The sequence below is a fragment of the Calonectris borealis genome, chromosome 2, assembly GCF_964195595.1.
Source record: "Calonectris borealis chromosome 2, bCalBor7.hap1.2, whole genome shotgun sequence".
Classification (NCBI taxonomy): domain Eukaryota; kingdom Metazoa; phylum Chordata; class Aves; order Procellariiformes; family Procellariidae; genus Calonectris; species Calonectris borealis.
Window position 1 is genome coordinate 92961911 of NC_134313.1, and position 17339 is coordinate 92979249.

A 17339-nucleotide genomic window follows, 5' to 3' on the forward strand; every position below is an offset into this window, starting at 1 on the left:
CATAACGACAATATGACAAGAATTTCTGTAATTCTAGAATTACTACTTCATAACGACAATGTAAGAAAATATTGTCCTGGGGCATTATGATAGCTGCTTTGACTAATAACTGTAGGGATCTGGAACGATTCACAGGCCCACCCAGGCCCTAACCAGCAAACAGCTTAAAATAAAAGAGGATAAAATGGGTTTATGAGGCTTCTCGCGCCTGTTCTTCACCTTCCTGGTCCTGGGGCCAGCAAAGAACTGCTGGCAGTCCGGGATGAAAGGGCAGGACTTGACCCATTTCCCACTCCCCACCACACTCCTGAAGCCTCACGTCCTGGAAGAGGCCGAGGCGACAGTGACAGCGCCCCTGTGATGCTGACGAACGAGGAGAGCTGCAGTGAGTCAAGTTCAAGTCCATTTGTGTTACTAGAAGAGGATCAAGGAGCAACTAGGAACGTATAAACCTAACATATGCTACCTACTAGTTAGTCCTTTAATTTTTTAAAAATAAAATACATATGCTTGCTGCATATATATAAAAATTTGGGATATGGTTTAGTCTATAACCACTATTCAAGATTGCTCTGTGGCAAATCTGAGTGATGCGTACAAGATTATTATAATCTGCGTGACATTTACTTAATTGTTTAATAAGCAGGCTCTTTCGTTGTAGCACGATCGGCTTCTGGACAGACAGAGAAGAGGGAGTTAGCATTGGCAATTTATACTGTGTTGCTGAAAGCAGTTCAGAGATGCTGCTTTGCATACGTGTAATTAAAACATATTTTATTCTTCACTGTGTTGTTCTGCAAGCCACGGGCTTGATCCTGTTTTCAAATATACTGTCTTTATGTAAATGTGTGGGAACCAAAGCAAGGAGCATTGCAACTTTCTGATTACTCAGAGTACTGCTTAGTCTTGTAATTGTAGGCTCTTAGTCGTGGTAGATCGCAACAGTTGGGAACAGAACAGGGGGAATGAGAATGAAGCAAGCCTGCTATTTCGTGATGGTCTATCCCTAAGCCATTTTGCCATACTTTCTTCTGTAATATTCCCTGTATTTCCCTACTGTAAAACTGCCTTGTAGAAAGCCACAATACTGTAACAGTAGTAATTTAAAAATGAGACACCTTCTAATAGTAATAGTTTCAATTGCGTTAGAAATGTAAAAGCCTGTAGCAGCTACATTTCTGTAACTGGCATTGTTCCGTCAGCGTGGTACAACTTTGGGCCCAGTCCTGCCAGCTACAGGTAAATCCAGGTGCCTCTGCACACCAAAGCCTCGTCATCAGTCAACACGCAGCCTTATCTCAGGACAATCTTCTAGCTAGGCGATAGGGAGGTTTGTTCCTCGACTGGTCTCAGCTGAACTGCGGAGCTGTTCCCATTTGTGTGCATAACTGGACTCATTAGCCAAACGCGAGGCTGAGCCAGGAGTCAGACCGCCGATACCGACCCACCCGGGGCGGAGGGGGGCACAACTGCGTGCCCGGGTTCACACCGCACAGCTCACCTCCGCCCCAAAGTGCCACGCTGCTGAGGCCGGGGCAGCCGCCCGGCTCAGCCCCCGCCGCCCGGGGTCACACACAACCACTTTCCACTTCGGGAGACGAGCAACAGCCCCAGCCCGGGAAGCCAGGGCTGCCTCGCCTCCAGAGGCCCGCGGCCGTTGCTCGCCGCAGGGCACCTCCCGAGCGCGAGCAGCAGCGAGGCCCCGGCCCCGAGTCTGCCCGACGGCACGGAGCAAGCCACGGTGCGGGCTGGCCTGCGGCGCCCGCGGAGGAGGCAGCCTCCGCCTATTCACGAGCGGGGCGCCGGTGTCTGCCGGGCGCAGGGGGACCCCGGCCCCGGCTCCCCCCCCGACTCAGGCGGGGCGGCTGCCGCAGGCCCAGGCCCACCGCGCGCAGCGCAGCGCCCCCCTGCCTAGGCCCCGGCCCCGGCGGCAGGCGCCGCGCACGCTGGCGAGCGCGCTGACGTCGGCGGCGCCGATAGGCGGAGAGGCGCGCTCCGCCCGCCCCCTCCCGGCCGTGTCCCCCTGCCCTGCCCCCCGCCGGGAGCTGGGGCTCAGTCCGCACTGGCCGGGGCCGCGAGCGCCAACGGCCGCCTCCGGCTCTGCGCGCGCGCGAGGGCCGCCGGGCGCGCGCACAGGCGTTGGGGAAGGGGGGGAGGGGGAACCGCTGCGGGAGCCGCAGACGCCGCCGCCGCCGCGAGCGAGGCCCGCCCTTCCCCCACCCTCCCGCCCACTCCCCACGCGCGCACACGCCGGGACCGTTGCCCCTGCGCGCGCCTCTCCCGCGCCGGCAGGGCCGCGGCAGCATGAGCGGCTCCTCCTGACCGCCGCCCCCGGCCGCGCCGCGTCCCACCCGCCGCCGCCGCCGGCGGGCCGGGCCCCCTCCCGGAGCCGGGCCCCGTCGGATGCTCGCGTCCCCCCCGTGCCGAGGATGCTGAAGATGAAGCTGCCCCTGAAGCAGACGAGCCACAAGGCGGCGGCGGTGGAAGAGGCGGCGGCAGCAGCAGCGGCGGCAGCCGCGGGGCTGGGGCTGAAGGAGCCCGGCGGTGCCCTGGACTGTCACCTCCAGCTGCAGCAGGTGCCCCGGGCGCCGGCCCGCGGGGGCGCCGCCGCGGGGAGGGGGTGCGGGCTGGAGAGGCCGAGCCAGCTGCACGGCTTGGGGCCGGGGCCTGGGCCTGGGCCTGGCCCGCCGCCCCCCCCCGCCGCGCTCACCGCTCCGGGCGGCGGCGGGCCCGGCTCGGCGGCGGCCCGCACTGACAAGGAGACGGTGTACGAGTGGTTTGGGCTGGTGCTGGGCTCGGCGCAGCGGCTGGAGTTCATGGTGGGGCTGCTGGACCTGTGCAACCCGCTGGAGCTGCGGTTCCTGGGCTCCTGCCTGGAAGACCTGGCCCGCAAGGACTACCACTGCCTCCGCGACTCAGAGGCGAAGGCCAACGGGCTCAGCGACCCCGGGCAACTCGGCGACTTCCGCGACCCGGCCGTGCGCTCCAAGCTCATCGTCTACCTGGCCCTGCTGGGCTCCGAGAACCGCGAAGCCGCCGGCCGCCTCCACCGCCTCCTGCCCCAGGTGGACTCCATCCTGCAGAGCTGCCCGGCGCGGCGGCCCCAAGCGGGCGCTGCCGAGGAGGAGGGGGCCGAGGAGGAGGACGTGGTGGTGGTAATGGACGGAGCTGGAGCAAACGGGCAGGCCGGCCTCCCCGCCGCCCAGGGCCTGGGCTTCGGCGCGCAGGAGGAGCTGCTCCTGCTCTTCACCATGGCCTCGCTGCACCCGGCCTTTTCCTTCCACCAGCGGGTCACCCTGCGGGAGCACCTGGAGCGGCTGCGGAGGGCCTTATGCGGGGACCAGGAAGAGGAGGGCTTCGGCCGCCACCAAGCCCAGGTAACGCCGCGTCCTGGTCTCTTCCCGCTGCGCCATCTCATCGGGCGGTTTCCTCCTCCTTCCTTCACCCCCTCCCGGTTTTCTAGGAGCTGAGGGCGGCCGCTTGCCTTTCCCCGGAGCCCCCCATTGGGATGTGGCCCCTCCCGTCCTATTCCTCCCCCACCCCGGCAGTGTAGGCCCCGGCCACCCCCACAAGCTGCTGTAGAGTATCTAGTACGAATGTCTTCTTGTGACGTAACAGTGCCTGGCTGTGATGTAGTAGAATTGGGGAGGGAGGGAGGGAGGACTTCTTTTTCTAGCCTGCCATGCTTTCTGGAGCACTGCTTTTTGAACCCTGCCTTGCTGGAGCGCAGGGTGCAGAGTACTGCTGCAGCCTGACTGACTGCCTCGTACGCTGCAGGCCACTGAAGAAGTTGTACGATGCAGAAGCGCGAGCGACAGCTTGATTAAACTTGTAAAAATAATAATAATGCTAGATAGAAACCATACGGCCTAAGAGAGCGTTTTCTAGGGACTTAAAACAATAGAACGTGTTGAAATAATTTTTATAGGGAACCTGCTCCCCTCCCTCTCCCCCCAATGAGAGTTAGGCTTGGACTTGGCAAGGATCAGGGCAGCAGTCAGGGGTTACAGTGGCTCTAAGGCTGGTTCTCTGAAAAGCCATGTTCAGTAAGGTGGCTGAAGACGTTTGGGAAGGGGTGGCAATCATTCTACTAAAGGAGCAAAATAAAATGTCACAACTGGAGCTTCTGTTGAGAGAAGAGCTGATTTTCTGGGTGGCTGTCAGGAAAAAGCAAAGCACATCTTGAAAGCAGATGTGCCACTTGTTGCTAGATGGTGGCTGTCACCGAGATCGAAGACTTTCAGTGAGTGGCACTGACGCATTCTCCTGTGCAGCAGCTATGTTTAAACTAAGGTTTTTCCCCAGTGCCATTCATTGCTACCCTCTTGACTAGCATCAGCTTTAAAATCTGCCCCATATTTATGCAACCAAGCCATCATCTTGGACCTCTGCAGTTTTTGGTCTATAGATGGCCTCTCATGCAAAGGGGAAGAAAGGGCTGGAAGATAGGTGTTTATAATGCTGTTAACTGAACACATCAGGTTTTGATCAGGTACTTAACCGAAAAAAGTACAAAACAGTGAGGGTTGGGGTTTCTGGATTTTCTTTCTAAGGTTACTTGCAGTGCTATCCAATTCAGCCACTCCTAGAAAACTGTTTTACATTGCCTGCCATATGAAAGGAATGGCTCCTTTTTGTGTTTGCTAAGGATGGGATATGCTCTTGAGGAGTACTCGGAGGAGACAGGGATGAATTTCTAAGTCTTCAAATACGTTAAGTGAATGCTTGTATCATTTTAAGGCCAAAGCACATTTGGCAGGTCATAAACTAGTGGGTAGATGTTATGGTACTGAAATCATAATGAATTCATCGCATAAGTCCAAAAAGTGTTTATTTTGGCTCATTGACCTGCATCAACTCTAGCTTCTATCCCAAAATGAATCCTGGAAGTCCATCTTTAGGGGGAGAAGATCGAATTGCAGGAAGTGGTAAGACTGCACACTGTTCTTGCTGGGCTTAAAAGTGCTAATAACTGGAAACATACTTCCTGCCTGAAACTGGCACATCGGTTGTAGCTGCTCAGTGCGTCCCACCAAATGCATTAGGAGATCAGGCTCTTATGAACTACTGGAACTGAAGTCTGTTTTGTGCAGGATTCTGGCTTTGGCGTAAAAGCAGCCGTCCAAGTTGTGGTGGTTTCGTTTACTCAGGGAACGCCGAGAGACCCAAGTCAGCTTGGCTGAACGTGCACATCACATATTCCCTAGTCCACACAGGAGTGAAACGGTATCCCTTCTGTAGGCTTTTTTTCCTTTCTTAATGGTTAAATTGTAAATACAGCAGATCCTCTTCTGGGAAATAATGGCTGACAGGGAACAGAGGGAGTGATGGGCTTCTACTGAGTATTTTCAGTTCACGTTCACAGGGACGCTGGGACCCTCGCGGATAAGACACTGGAGCAAATTGAGTTAGTAGCGTGGTTGAAGACTTCCCTGGCAAAATGCAGCTGTACTGTTAAATTGGACTTGGTTTTAAATCCTGTCAGGTGTCCACAGTTTTTTTTTATCCTCCTTTAATCTCTGAAATTTAAGTGCCTTCAGGGCTCTGCATTTGCAAACTAAAACGGTTCATAAAGACCTCTTTGAATTTCTCTTCGGCTGGCCTCGGGTCAGAAAGGCTGGGCTCCCTCTTTGGTTACAACCCGCTCCGTGGCCACACAAGCAGCTTTACCTCCAGCCCTTGTGATGTTGTCGGTGCCCTGCGCCCTTCCAGCCTTCCCCGGCCTGCGCCGTGCTCCCCAGAGCCGGCCCGCCGGCCGCCTTGCTGCCGCGCCTCACGGCGGCAGGGGAAGCGCGGGGAGCAGGCGTTCCTGTCACGTTTTGCAATGGCCGCACCTGGAAGAAGGACTTGAACTTTCTCCTCCCCCGTTAAATAGGGACAGCCAGGTTCTGGGAGGGCAGCAGAACCGATAAGGGGGGGACGGACCACCCCAACCCACAGAGCACCGTAGCAGCCGGGAGGTCTCTCCCCTTTCCCGGCCTGAGAACGGCCGGGGGGAGGGGGTGACCTCTCGCTTTGTTTGCGGGGAGGACGGATCGATGATGGCGCCTGCCCGCCTCGTGAGGGCACAGCCCCCGTTCCCCTCCGCCCTCCCCCGCCGTGCCGGTGGGGGCGAAAGGGCCGGTCCCCAGCGAGCCGCTCCGCCAGACACCTCCCCGAGCAGGGATGCGGTGACTAATGGTCATCGCTGCTTCCCGCCCCCATTCAAGATGGCGGCGGCGGAGCCTGCGCTCCTGGTCACGTGCCGGCCGGGCGGTTTCCTCTCCGTCCCGCCGGGGGAGGGGAGGCGCCCTCTGTTGCATAACGGGAAGGGTCTCGGCCGCTCCGCAGCGGCGCGTGGGCCCAATCAGGCGCCGGCCCCGCTGCCCCCGGAGGTTGCAGGGGCCCGCGTTCCCGGCCGCGCGCCGCCCGCTGCTATGGACCTGGAGCGCCCCGCTGGCCCGGCCCCGCCCCCCCCCGCCCCGGGCGGTGCCGGGTCCCCGCCGGGTCTGCCCGTGCGTTGGTCCGAGGAGCTGGCCCTGCCCGGAACGCTGGGGATCCGCAGCCCTGCTCCCGAAGGGAGAGCGGGAGGGAAGCCTAGGACGTGGGGAGACCCTGGGGTCTTTGCGGGAAGGCTTTGCCGCAAGCACGGCCTGTCCCGAGAGGGGCAGTGGTGTGCCCGGTTTATCGAGCAGATAAACCACAAGAGAAGTTTTGTGCTGAGAGTCTGCTAGCTCAGCTCTGGTCTTCCTTAACACTCCCGGGCTTTCTCAGCTCATGTCTTCTGAACAGTCTGAAGATGGTAGGAGAGCTGTTGTTCACATGTACCTATGGCAAGCAACGGCGATATGAAATCAACCTACAGAGGTGATGGAGTTCAAAAAAAGCAGCAATCCTATTAATCCTTTATCAAGAAGCAACTTTAATGTGAGCTCAATCTTATCAGACGGCACTGATCCTATCCAGAAACATCCAAATCATGGCAAAAAGCAAACTGCTTTATGTTCTAGTAAGTCACCCACAAATTCTTCGTAGGTGAACCTCTCCAGTTCTGCTTCTCATTATAGCTATATGTTACAGCTCCTCAAAACTTCAAACCAAGCCGTTTTGTTAGCTATGCCACACGTAATAACATAGTCCTTGCCCTAAGGAATTCAGAATCTAAACTTGACAAATAAACCATCTGGTTCAATTCCAGGTCTGAACTCCATCACCTCTGTAGGTTGATTTCACATCGCCGTTGCTTGCCATAGGTACATGTGAACAACATGTACCAACACCTTTTGGAAAAAACGTCATTGGTACATAAAGCTGTGCAGAATATGAACTTTGAATCTAAAGTTGAAGTATAAGAATAAATCAGCAGCATTCACACCCCTAGTCATAAAACAAGCATTAATGTGCAAAGAGTCTGCTGATACCACCATATATATTGGTTTAAGTAACAAAACACATAGCTTAATTCTTGTGTTGATTATATTTGTTTAATAAGTGCATCAGTATCAAAGCTGTTTGACTTTATTGCTTATCTTGCTCCATCCAAGATCTGAGATCAGAACGCTGAAATACTGAAGGAGGTCTGAATATGTGCTAACATAATAAATGTGGCTTGCGTTAGACACTGGAACATTTAATCAGGCATACTTTACAGTAATAGAACTAAGGTTCTGTTGCAATAAGCAATCTCCTGGAGATAATGGTTTGCTGAATAGTATTCTAGTTACCTGGCTGGAGCATTCTTTACAGAAAAAGTCTCTACTTAAAACAGAGGGGAAGTTTCTATTTACAGAGTATTTTTCTTAGTAGCCTTCTATTTGTAGGATATTTTGTCTGCAAATTAGAAGAGTGCTTTTATAATTGATCTTCAGTGACTTGAAGTAGAACTTAATTTTAGAATCTAAGAGCTCTGTCGGAACAAAAATACAGGCAATCCCATTTTGAAGCTGCAGTGTACTCTTTTTAGTGTCTTAGAATTGAGTATAAGGAAAAGTGTGTCTTCAGAGTCTGGTTTAAATAAGGGACAGAAAGATAAAAAATGTCATTTTACTCTTGGCAAAGATCTTTTAAATGGTGGTACGGTACAGGAAAATATGAATGTTTTACCAGTTTTGCATACTGAGATAAAAAGTATTGTGGCTCCCTCAGTGAACCTAACGCCCTTGTCTCTGAACAGGAATTTCTCTGACTCCAAACAGGAGTTAAGGATTTCCAGAAACATTACTGGAAGTCTTCTGGAAAGGAAGTCATAACTACATAAAAGACAATGCCTAAAATGAAAGACTTCTGTCTAAATGTGCATGTTAATGCTCCAGGAAATTGCGGAGTAAAAACTTTCACTGCTTTCAGTTGTTCTAGTCATTTAGTTCTAAATATGAGGTGTTAGGACAAGGCAAGTTTGTAGCCTTGCCCAGTCCCTTTATACCAGGGTTAATCAGCCTCTCGCTGTTTTCCATGCCAGTTTCTTCTCCAACATATTAAATGAGCACTGAGGGCATGGAAAATATACCCATGACTTCCTAATGCTTGCACTTAGATTACTGTTGTTGAGCTGTGGTCTGGTTTTCAGTGTTGCCTAATGCTGACTTATTTGTAGATAGCAGGATCTCACTGCGCTTAGAGTACGGAGGACTCTCAGCTCTTTCTAAAGAGCTGCAGAAAAGGATGCAGACAGCAGCAGCAAGATGGCTGTATCTGTGAAATTGCTGCAGTCTGTAGGATTCCGTCTACTTAAATCTCTGTCACCTCATTTACTTGCCAATATCAATGTCTAGCCATAGCTGCCCTAGAAAACACTACAGTTGATTTTTCATTAACTGTAATTAATACTAAATGTCTACTTTTCCTCCAAGACTTGGTGAATTTCTGTAGTATCCTCCAAGTCTAAGGGTTTATCCTTTCAGAGACTGAAGCTTGCAGAGGACAAGCTCAGAGATCTGGCTGGAAACTGCATTCTTTCATGAGCTTCTTGCCTTTCCTCAACTCTTAATCTTGTCCTTTTTGGGAGAAGAAAGTAAAAATACTTCTAATAGTGTAAGGAGATTTAATGCCTTGGGAAGTGTCTTAAGAGTGAGATAAGAACGTGACAGAGAGATTTTCTGTTATTTGGAACTGCCATCCATGAAAGAATACTTTTAAACTGTGCTGCTTAGATCTCTTGAGTTCAAGAACTGGACAAAATGACATATTACCTGCCGCTAATTAAAAGTAGTAATGAAGTACAACTAATACTCTTCTCAGTACTAATTGTACTTCAGTGAACCACTCTTAAGGGGCAAATGTTTTTAAAATCTTTCTGTCACTCTAGGCTGTTGTGAGAATAATTTTTTGTATCAGTCTGAGCTAATACACTCAAGTAATTTTCTTCTTATTCACTCAACAGACAATTGTAACAGTACTGAAGTTATACAAAGTTGTTGGATGAGCAACCAACTGGTGATGCAGTAACATCTGAACTGTTGCATTGCTGGCTTTAGCTTCAAGTTCTTTACTTTGTCATGGGCTAGCTAGGTTGGACTGAAACCGTGGTTTAAGTCCAGTTAAAAGCCCAGATGCAGATGAGACTTGGAGAAAGAACACACTGTGTTTCTAGCAAACACAAGGCGCGGTATTCCTCCAGCACTGTAAATCATTGCTGTAGCTGACACATCTGGTACTTCAAGTGTAATTGCCACAGGCCTTGATAGCTGAAGTTGTTAATGCTGCGTAAAAGGTTGGTATGCCCTTTGTCTCAAAATTGTCATGATTTCACAGTGCTATGAGTTAGTCAATATGTGATTGCTGAAGCTGTCATATGGTATGCTTTTCCTCCCTGAATCAGCTGCAGTTTTTTCAAAAGGTTTCTGTCTCCCTCATAGTGTTTTGTTGCTGCCTCTTACAGGTGAGCTCTTAAAATAGTTTCACTAAACAAATATGCCTTAAAGTACTCTTGGGCAGCTGTGCGTTCTCTCTATGCAGTCCAGTTTACTAGATATGAGTTAATAGGGCAGTTGCACGTTATCCCTTTGAACCATATGTTGAGTCAGGCTTTTATTTCACATATTACCGGATTTTATATCTGGTCACAGAACCACAAAATGACTGACATTGGCTGGGGCCTCTGGAGGTCATCTTGTCTACCACCTCCCCCTGCTTAAGCAGGGTCACCTACAGCTGGTTGCCCAGGACCATGTCCAGACAGCTTCTGAATGTCTCCAAGGATGGAGACTCCACAACCTCTCTGGGCAACCTGTGCCAGTGCTCGATCACCCTCACAGTGAAAAAGTGTTTCCTGATGTTCAGAGGGAACCTCCTGTGTTTCAGTTTGTGCCCACTGCCTCTGGTCCTGTTACCGGTCACCACTGAAAAAAGCCTGGCTCCATCCTCTTTACACCCTCCCTTCAGATTTATATATATACGTTTTTATATGTATAGGTCCTTTTCTGCAAAGCTGCTTTCTAGCTGGTTAGGTCCCAGCTTGCGTGGTGCCTGTAGTTGTTCCTCCCCAGGTGCAGGACTTTGCGCTTCCCCTTGTTGAACTTCATGAGGTTCCTGTCAGCCCTTTTCTCCAGCCTGTGATTCTATGTGGAATAAGCATTATTGTTCTGGAGGTTGATTCTGCATATGAAAAGATAAGTTAACAAGGAAGCATTTAAGTTGTTTGTTGGCTGTGGGCAAAAGAGATCATTTGGTAGATCTTTGTGGTCTTAGAACTTGAGGCCGATTCTGTTCTTAGTCTTGTAGGACAGCTCTCTGCATCTCAAATCAATCGGATAGTGCCATTGCGTAGTTCAAAGCTTGCAAACTGAAGCGTAAATTAGCAGCAATGTGGGTTGGGCAGTTGTCTTCAGTCTTGATCTTTCATTTGGCTAGAGCTTGTCCAAGACAGTAGTGAATTATTAGCATGGGAGACAATCTGTTGTCAACATTAAACAGATTTTGAAGCATTGCTGCCCTGTATGTTTGCATTTGTGAGTATTAAATGCGTGTGCTGGATTTCCACTTAAGTATAAGATGGCGTGAGTGTTCTATCCCTATATTCAAGCAACCGCAAGAATGAGGTGGTAGGGTGCAGATATAGTTGCACACAGTCTTCAATAAGGCTTCCTCTTTGCTGCTGTTGTCATCAAGAGAGGGTTCAGCAGCACACAAGTACACGTGCAGTTTCAGCTGATCGTGGCTTCTGAAGAGGTGATGTTTAGCCTTTGTGCTAACATAGCTATGTATCTGTGTATCACAGTTGTGAAGCAATAAGGGTGGTAGCTTGTAAGGATTGTTTTAAGCAAATCATGGCTTTGGTCTTGTAGCTGGCACCACATCTATTAATGATTATTCTGACATCACTCAAATTTCTCTAAGGTACAGATGCTGTAGTTGATAACTCGTGATCATGAGTTAGATCTTTATTCTTCCAAGATGCCTTCTTTCATCTGGTTTTGTTTGCCAGTTCCCACTTGTACATGAATGAATGAGCTGTGCCAGTTTACATCTGCACAGCCTGCAAGGCTGTCCCTAACAGCACATCTACTGAAGTCTTGCAGAAAAATAAGCTTTCATATTTGGGCATGTAGAACTAATCAAGCTGTCCAGCTGCTGTAAGCAGGTTTCCCTTGTTAGTGCTCATCAGAGCTGATGCATGAATAGTTCTTTTATGAAAGTGCAGTGGAAACATCGGAAGACTTCTGTGCATCAATCACTTGCTCGTGATGATTAGTAGGCTATCCAATAACAGATTTCATTACATATTGCCAAACCAATACCAGCATGACATTTTTTGATCAGCCGTCTACGTTAATAGAAGGCAGAGTTTGGACATCTGTGTAGATTAGCTGAGATTTGCTCAGCTCACATACGTTAGTTATACAGAGCAACATCCTTCCGAGCAGGATGGCTCTCCACTTTAGACATTTGGGGCTTGTCTTCACAGTCACGGGAAACATCTCAAGTGGTAGGTGTTTTTTCTTAATATGGTACTTGCTTTCAACCATGTGAGGAAAGATGTCTTGGATACAAAACTCTGGTCTAGATTGTGAAAGCAGACAATTTTTAGAGCGCTCTCTTAGCTCATTTCACTTTCCAGCAGAAATGTAGTTAATCCTCTAGCCTGTCACAAAGATCTGTGCGATTATCAAATTAATTATCTGGCAACTAGTTTGGGGCCACCCACATTTCTTGCTTCACTGTATTTTAATCATTAGAAGCAGCACTATGAGCAGCAGTGAATCCTTACATGTGAAAGCCTCACAGTGACAAAGGCTTATGCAGGAATTAACCTTACACTTGCATGTGTTGTGTGAATACATTTTATTCATTGACAGGAAATGACTAGCACAATTAGCACTATACAGCATGACCATTGACAGGAACTCCTTGGCAGCATACCCAGTTTTAAAGGAGTTGTGTTTGCGGTGTGACTGGCACCAGGTAGCAACCCACAATGTCACTCTTACTATTCATTGGCCCTCCAGACTGCCTAGACTTTCCAGTCTTTTGCATGCTGGAGTTGTCCGCTCTGACAACGCCACTTGTATTTTGGTTACTTGTGAGCGTTTGATGTAGGACTGTCATAGTAGCTAACACCAAATGTGAAGAGTTGTAATGCAGCTTAAGATAGGATCTGGAGCTGGCTCAGAGGCAACCCTTGCAGGCTGTAAGCTGTAAGGTAAAGCTATGACTGCCCTGGATTACCCTACTCTCTACCTCCTGCATTCCACTAGGTATTGTGAAAGCTATCATTCGCAGAATACACGCAGTACATATTACTGGTTTAACTTGCTAGGTGAAGAATTTTTCAAGTGAATAAATTATGAACTTTTTTACAGTTATGGTGATTTATAAAATCATCGATGTCAGGACTTGTTTAAAAATCAGGTTGAACCATGAAATATTTTGCAATTTAGAGGGAGCCTTCAAATGTGGATGTAGTTTGCCTGGTACAGAAAGCTGCCATGGATATAAGAGTAACCATGCTAGAATAATTCTCTGCAAAAATATTTGAACACTGTTACAAAGATGATGTATATGCTAGGTGAGAAGTAGTTTTCTAGTATTAGGAGGTGTAGCAGCAATATTTAATGCTGCTTTGACATGAGCTGAGCAGAATACATCTTTGAAGTAAATCTTATTTCCAGCTGTCTTCTAAAAACTGCTCACAAGTTCTTTGACTTCTTAACTAGCAATTATTTATTACAATAGACTGTAATTTATTTTTCCGTTAATCAAAACAAATAGCCTGACTTTGAATGTAAAAGAAGGTCTGACTTTAAATTCAATTGTTTTTAGATCCATTTGTGAATTTAAAAAAAAAAGCAATTGAGTAGGTGGAAGTCTCGGTTTGTTCCTTAAAATGAATGAAGCCTTCAGTTCTTAGGATCGTGATTTCAGAGGTGGAAAAAGACATCTTAGAAAAGTAAACCAAATTGAATAGTTTGAGAGCCTCTGTCAGAGTTAATCCAAATGTCAGTCATCTTCTGTATGCAGTGTGGAAGAAAGATATCAAAGCTGCTTTTGGCAAAGCCTGTGGCTGTAGTTTAAGGAAGACTTTACCTCTGCCAGAGAATTGACATTGATCTTCTCTAGAAATCTTAGTTCAGTTGTTTGATTTCATGTCAGGAAGCCATTCACTCTCATACCAAAATATGTGCTAAACTTGTTAGCTTATGTAGTTTGGACACAGACAGTTAATCATAGTAGTAGTGCTTTTTATAGATAGTCTTAAATGAATCACAGTTTTAACAGGGTAACTTTAATGCTCAAATGCCAACAGTTTTGTGAATAATGCATGACCAGGAATTAACACTTAAAAAGTGAAGTACTTGGGTTTGGTTATGTCCACAGCTGTTATGAAACGTCTGACAAAACAGTATCAGTGGGAGTTTTGAGGAGATCTGAAAGTGGCTCTCTCCAGAGCATGCTTGTGATTTTTTTTTTTTTTAATTAAACTAAACTTGCAAATTTGCTAAAGCTGTTAAAAAGCAATCTCGTTGATATAGAGCTATTTTCCTTTCTTATTCCACGTCTGACATTGCGCTCATAATTTATTAGATGTTTGAAGCATGAAATACTGTTTTGATTAGTTAAGTTTGCTAAGATTGCTTACTGAGTAACTAGGGACTGGTGTGAGTTTTATCTTGAGCATGCCCTATATTTTAAGTCTGATTACTTTGAAACCTGAAATTACTGACACTCTGTGTAGAACACAAACCATGCACTGATTTAGATGAAACAGCTAAAATGTTGTTAGTTCCTCAGTCCATCTGTAGTGCGGTCTAAAGGCATGTAGATGTTCACTTGCTCGTTGTGTACTGCTGTTGATGTGACTGATGAAAGTTAGATTAACAGTATGCCCAGGGCAGGCTTGATGACTGTATACTTACTGGGTCCTAAATGAGTTGAAGGTATTGTTAGGAGTTGCCACAGTTTGTACTCATGCTATAGATGATGTAAAAATGCTTTAGTAAGATGAAGCAAGCTTTAGTTAGTACATATGTCAAGTCTGAAGAAGTTCACTGAAGAATTCACAAACTACAAGGGAATTCCAATGTCTTTTGACACCTCTGTGCTTCCTCCTTCTGGTCTGCCTGTTGTGACATTCTCGGGGTCCTCTGTATCAAACAAGGAAACTAGTCTTGGCTGCTGGTTTTATAAGACTATCTATAAAAAGCACTACTACTATGATTAACTGGCTGTGTCCAAACTACATCTAATACTTTTCTCTAGTTTATCATTGTTAGTCTAGTTTGTTCTTTCTTCTCTTACTTACCTGTCCATGTTATCTGTATTGTATGATTTTGTAAAATCATAGAATCAGTTAGGTTGGAAAAGACCTTTAAGATCATTGAGTCCAACCTTAAACCTAACAGTGCCAAGTCCAGCACTAAACCATATCCCTAAGCATCACATCTACACATCTTTTAAATACTTCCAGGCATGGTGACTCAACCACTTCCCTGGGCAGCCTGTTCTAGTGCTTGACAACCTTTTCCATGAAGAAATATTATCTAATATCCAATCTAAACCTCCCCTGGCGCAACTCGAGGTCATTTCCTCTCATCCTATCACTTGCAACTTGGGAGAAGAGACTGACACCTGGCTACAACCTCCTGTCAGGTAGTTGTAGAGAGTGATAAGGTCTCCCCTGAGCCGCTCTAGACCCTTCACCAGCTTCGTTGCTCTTCTTTGGATATGCTCCAGCAGCTCAACTTGCTGTTCTGTCCCTCCTTATGCACTGTATTAAACCAGTAGTAATTCTTGGCATATAATTTTGAAGTCTGCATGCAAATGTGGGGGGAGATGAGCTTTCAGTCTGCCTTTTTCTCTGTGGAAGAGAGGGTGTTGGTGGCAACTGGTTGCATTCTGAATGTTTCGTTAGTAAGAGGTGCATGTATTTAGCTGTTAGGACCATATGTCCTGATAGACTGTCCAAACAGTTGTTCATGATTTCCTATATAGAAGAGGTGGCAGCCGTGAATATAGTCGAGGAGAATATGTTTAGAGTGTAGTGAGTAGATGACTTCACAGATTAGTGATTGAAAGAGTTCACACTAACAGTAAATTAGCACTGAAGTTCTGAGCTAATGATCTTGAATTGTCCAGCTTGAGATACCCTAAAGGCACATGATCTGTCCCCCACCCCGTTCTGTTTTTAAAATAAGGTCAGTGAAACATTGGAGATTATAGCTGACATTTAATAAATAAATAAATAAAAAAGTAAGACCTGAAATAGCTAATGACCACCTTTTTGCCACTGTCAAGAGCTTCAGGTTTTTCTCCTGTAGAATACCAAATAAGGAACTTTTTTTTTTTTAATTTCTGCTGTTTAGAGCAAGCTTCAATAATAATACATTCTATTAAGACACTTCTGTTTTTTTTTCTTCTCAATTTAGAATGACTTTTCCCATAGTGACTGCATGTCAAGTAATGAGACCAGTTTGCTAGAACAAACCACAGCACCTCATGATGGACTACCAATGGCTTCCCATAGACCTCAGCGAGAAGGTATGTTGTCTGAGGTTTCTTTTGAGGAACACTTTAAGGTTTTTTTAAATGTTAAACTCTGCCTGGAGTTGTAGAAATCTTGCATCTGTCTTGCTGCTCATCTGAATGAGAAACTGCAATGATTGGTAAGTATAATAGCTTCTCTGCTGCCTACTTGGTCTTTTCTTTATTATAACAAGTTGTCATTTTTCTTAGCTGCTAACTACTAGTGACTGCATGCACAAAAATTGATTGCAAATGGGCTTCCTCCTGAAAAAAGAGGTGGGATTTAGGAGAAAACAAGAAAATTCAATGCAATTGTATTAACAGTGTTCAGATTTGCTTTTTTTAAGCAAAACTAAACTTGAAGATACTGTGAAACAGTGGAGAGCTTTTGCTACTTGATTGTAGTTGTATTTGATTAGTCTTAAAAACAAACAAAGAAAGAAAAAACACGTATTAGGAGGTTTTGTAGAAGTGGCAGTTTGGAGAAGTGAGAGGCTTTCCATAGTCATCTTTTCTGTAGAAGTAAGTCTTCTTTTGGCTCTGTTGGGGAGAATGAGAACAAGGCTTCAGAGCGTAAACAGAACTCTTCTGTACAATTGCCAGCACAGTTTCTTCTCTTTGAAGAAATGAGCATTATTGAAAACATATTTATTCTTGCCCTTTTTTCTCCAACACGATTAGCGAATCACTTGTCTGCTCAAAATTAGTCTATGCTATCCTGCAGATAGTGAAGAGCTGGCAATCTGGGAAAACTATTGCTATTCCTTTTGTCCTCATAAATGTCCTTTTGTCTCTACTGTGGAGATTTAATTACACTTTGAAGACAGGCAATTTGAGAGTTTTAATTCCTTGGAAAAAAAACACAGAAAGATTATGGCAGATTACAGACAACAAACCTGTTTCAAACCCTTTTACAGAGTTCAAAGTGTTCATATTCACAAATTAGAAACACAAAAGAGAGACTCCCTTTAGCAATGCTCTTGAATTAAGTAAGAGAAGCACAGAAAAGTTGAATAATTGAATCTAGGGAAGAGCTTAAATATTTCTCAGCATTTGTATTATCATAGTTAGAAACTGCCGTGAAGGATCAGAATGATTTTGTGATATTTGCTGTATAGATATGTGATAGAAAGGGAGTCCCCGCTACAGAAATCTCCTTATTGGGTTAGAAATAGTACTGATAATAAAACTTTTTTTTTTTTAATCTCTGCTGTGATGAATACGATTTTTAGAAATCTTAACTTTTACTTGCAATGGAAGTGTGTATATGCTTAATCATCCTGAATGCATGTGTTGTGTCCAAAATAAATGTAGAGATGTAACACACCTCATTGGCTTGTATATTCAAACATTTCTTCTCGGTCTAGCCATTTAGAATATTTAAAATGGGATTGTGGAAACAG

At 46.6% G+C, this 17339-nt stretch overlaps 1 protein-coding gene across 4 annotated transcripts in view; it reads left to right on the forward strand.

Moving 5' to 3' along the window:
• The first annotated feature begins 2027 nt into the window (after positions 1-2027).
• Positions 2028-17339, forward strand: part of ZCCHC2 (zinc finger CCHC-type containing 2) — a 40144-nt gene continuing 24832 nt past the window's right edge. For 2 of the 4 annotated variants that reach the window (XM_075142539.1, XM_075142540.1), the window contains exons 1-2: positions 2028-3377; positions 15840-15951. In XM_075142539.1, the coding sequence (XP_074998640.1) occupies positions 2430-3377; positions 15840-15951 (1060 nt within the window). In that variant the 5' untranslated portion in view covers positions 2028-2429. The remainder of the gene's footprint in view (positions 3378-15839; positions 15952-17339) is intronic. The other 2 variants (XM_075142537.1, XM_075142538.1) reach the window with 1 other exon arrangement.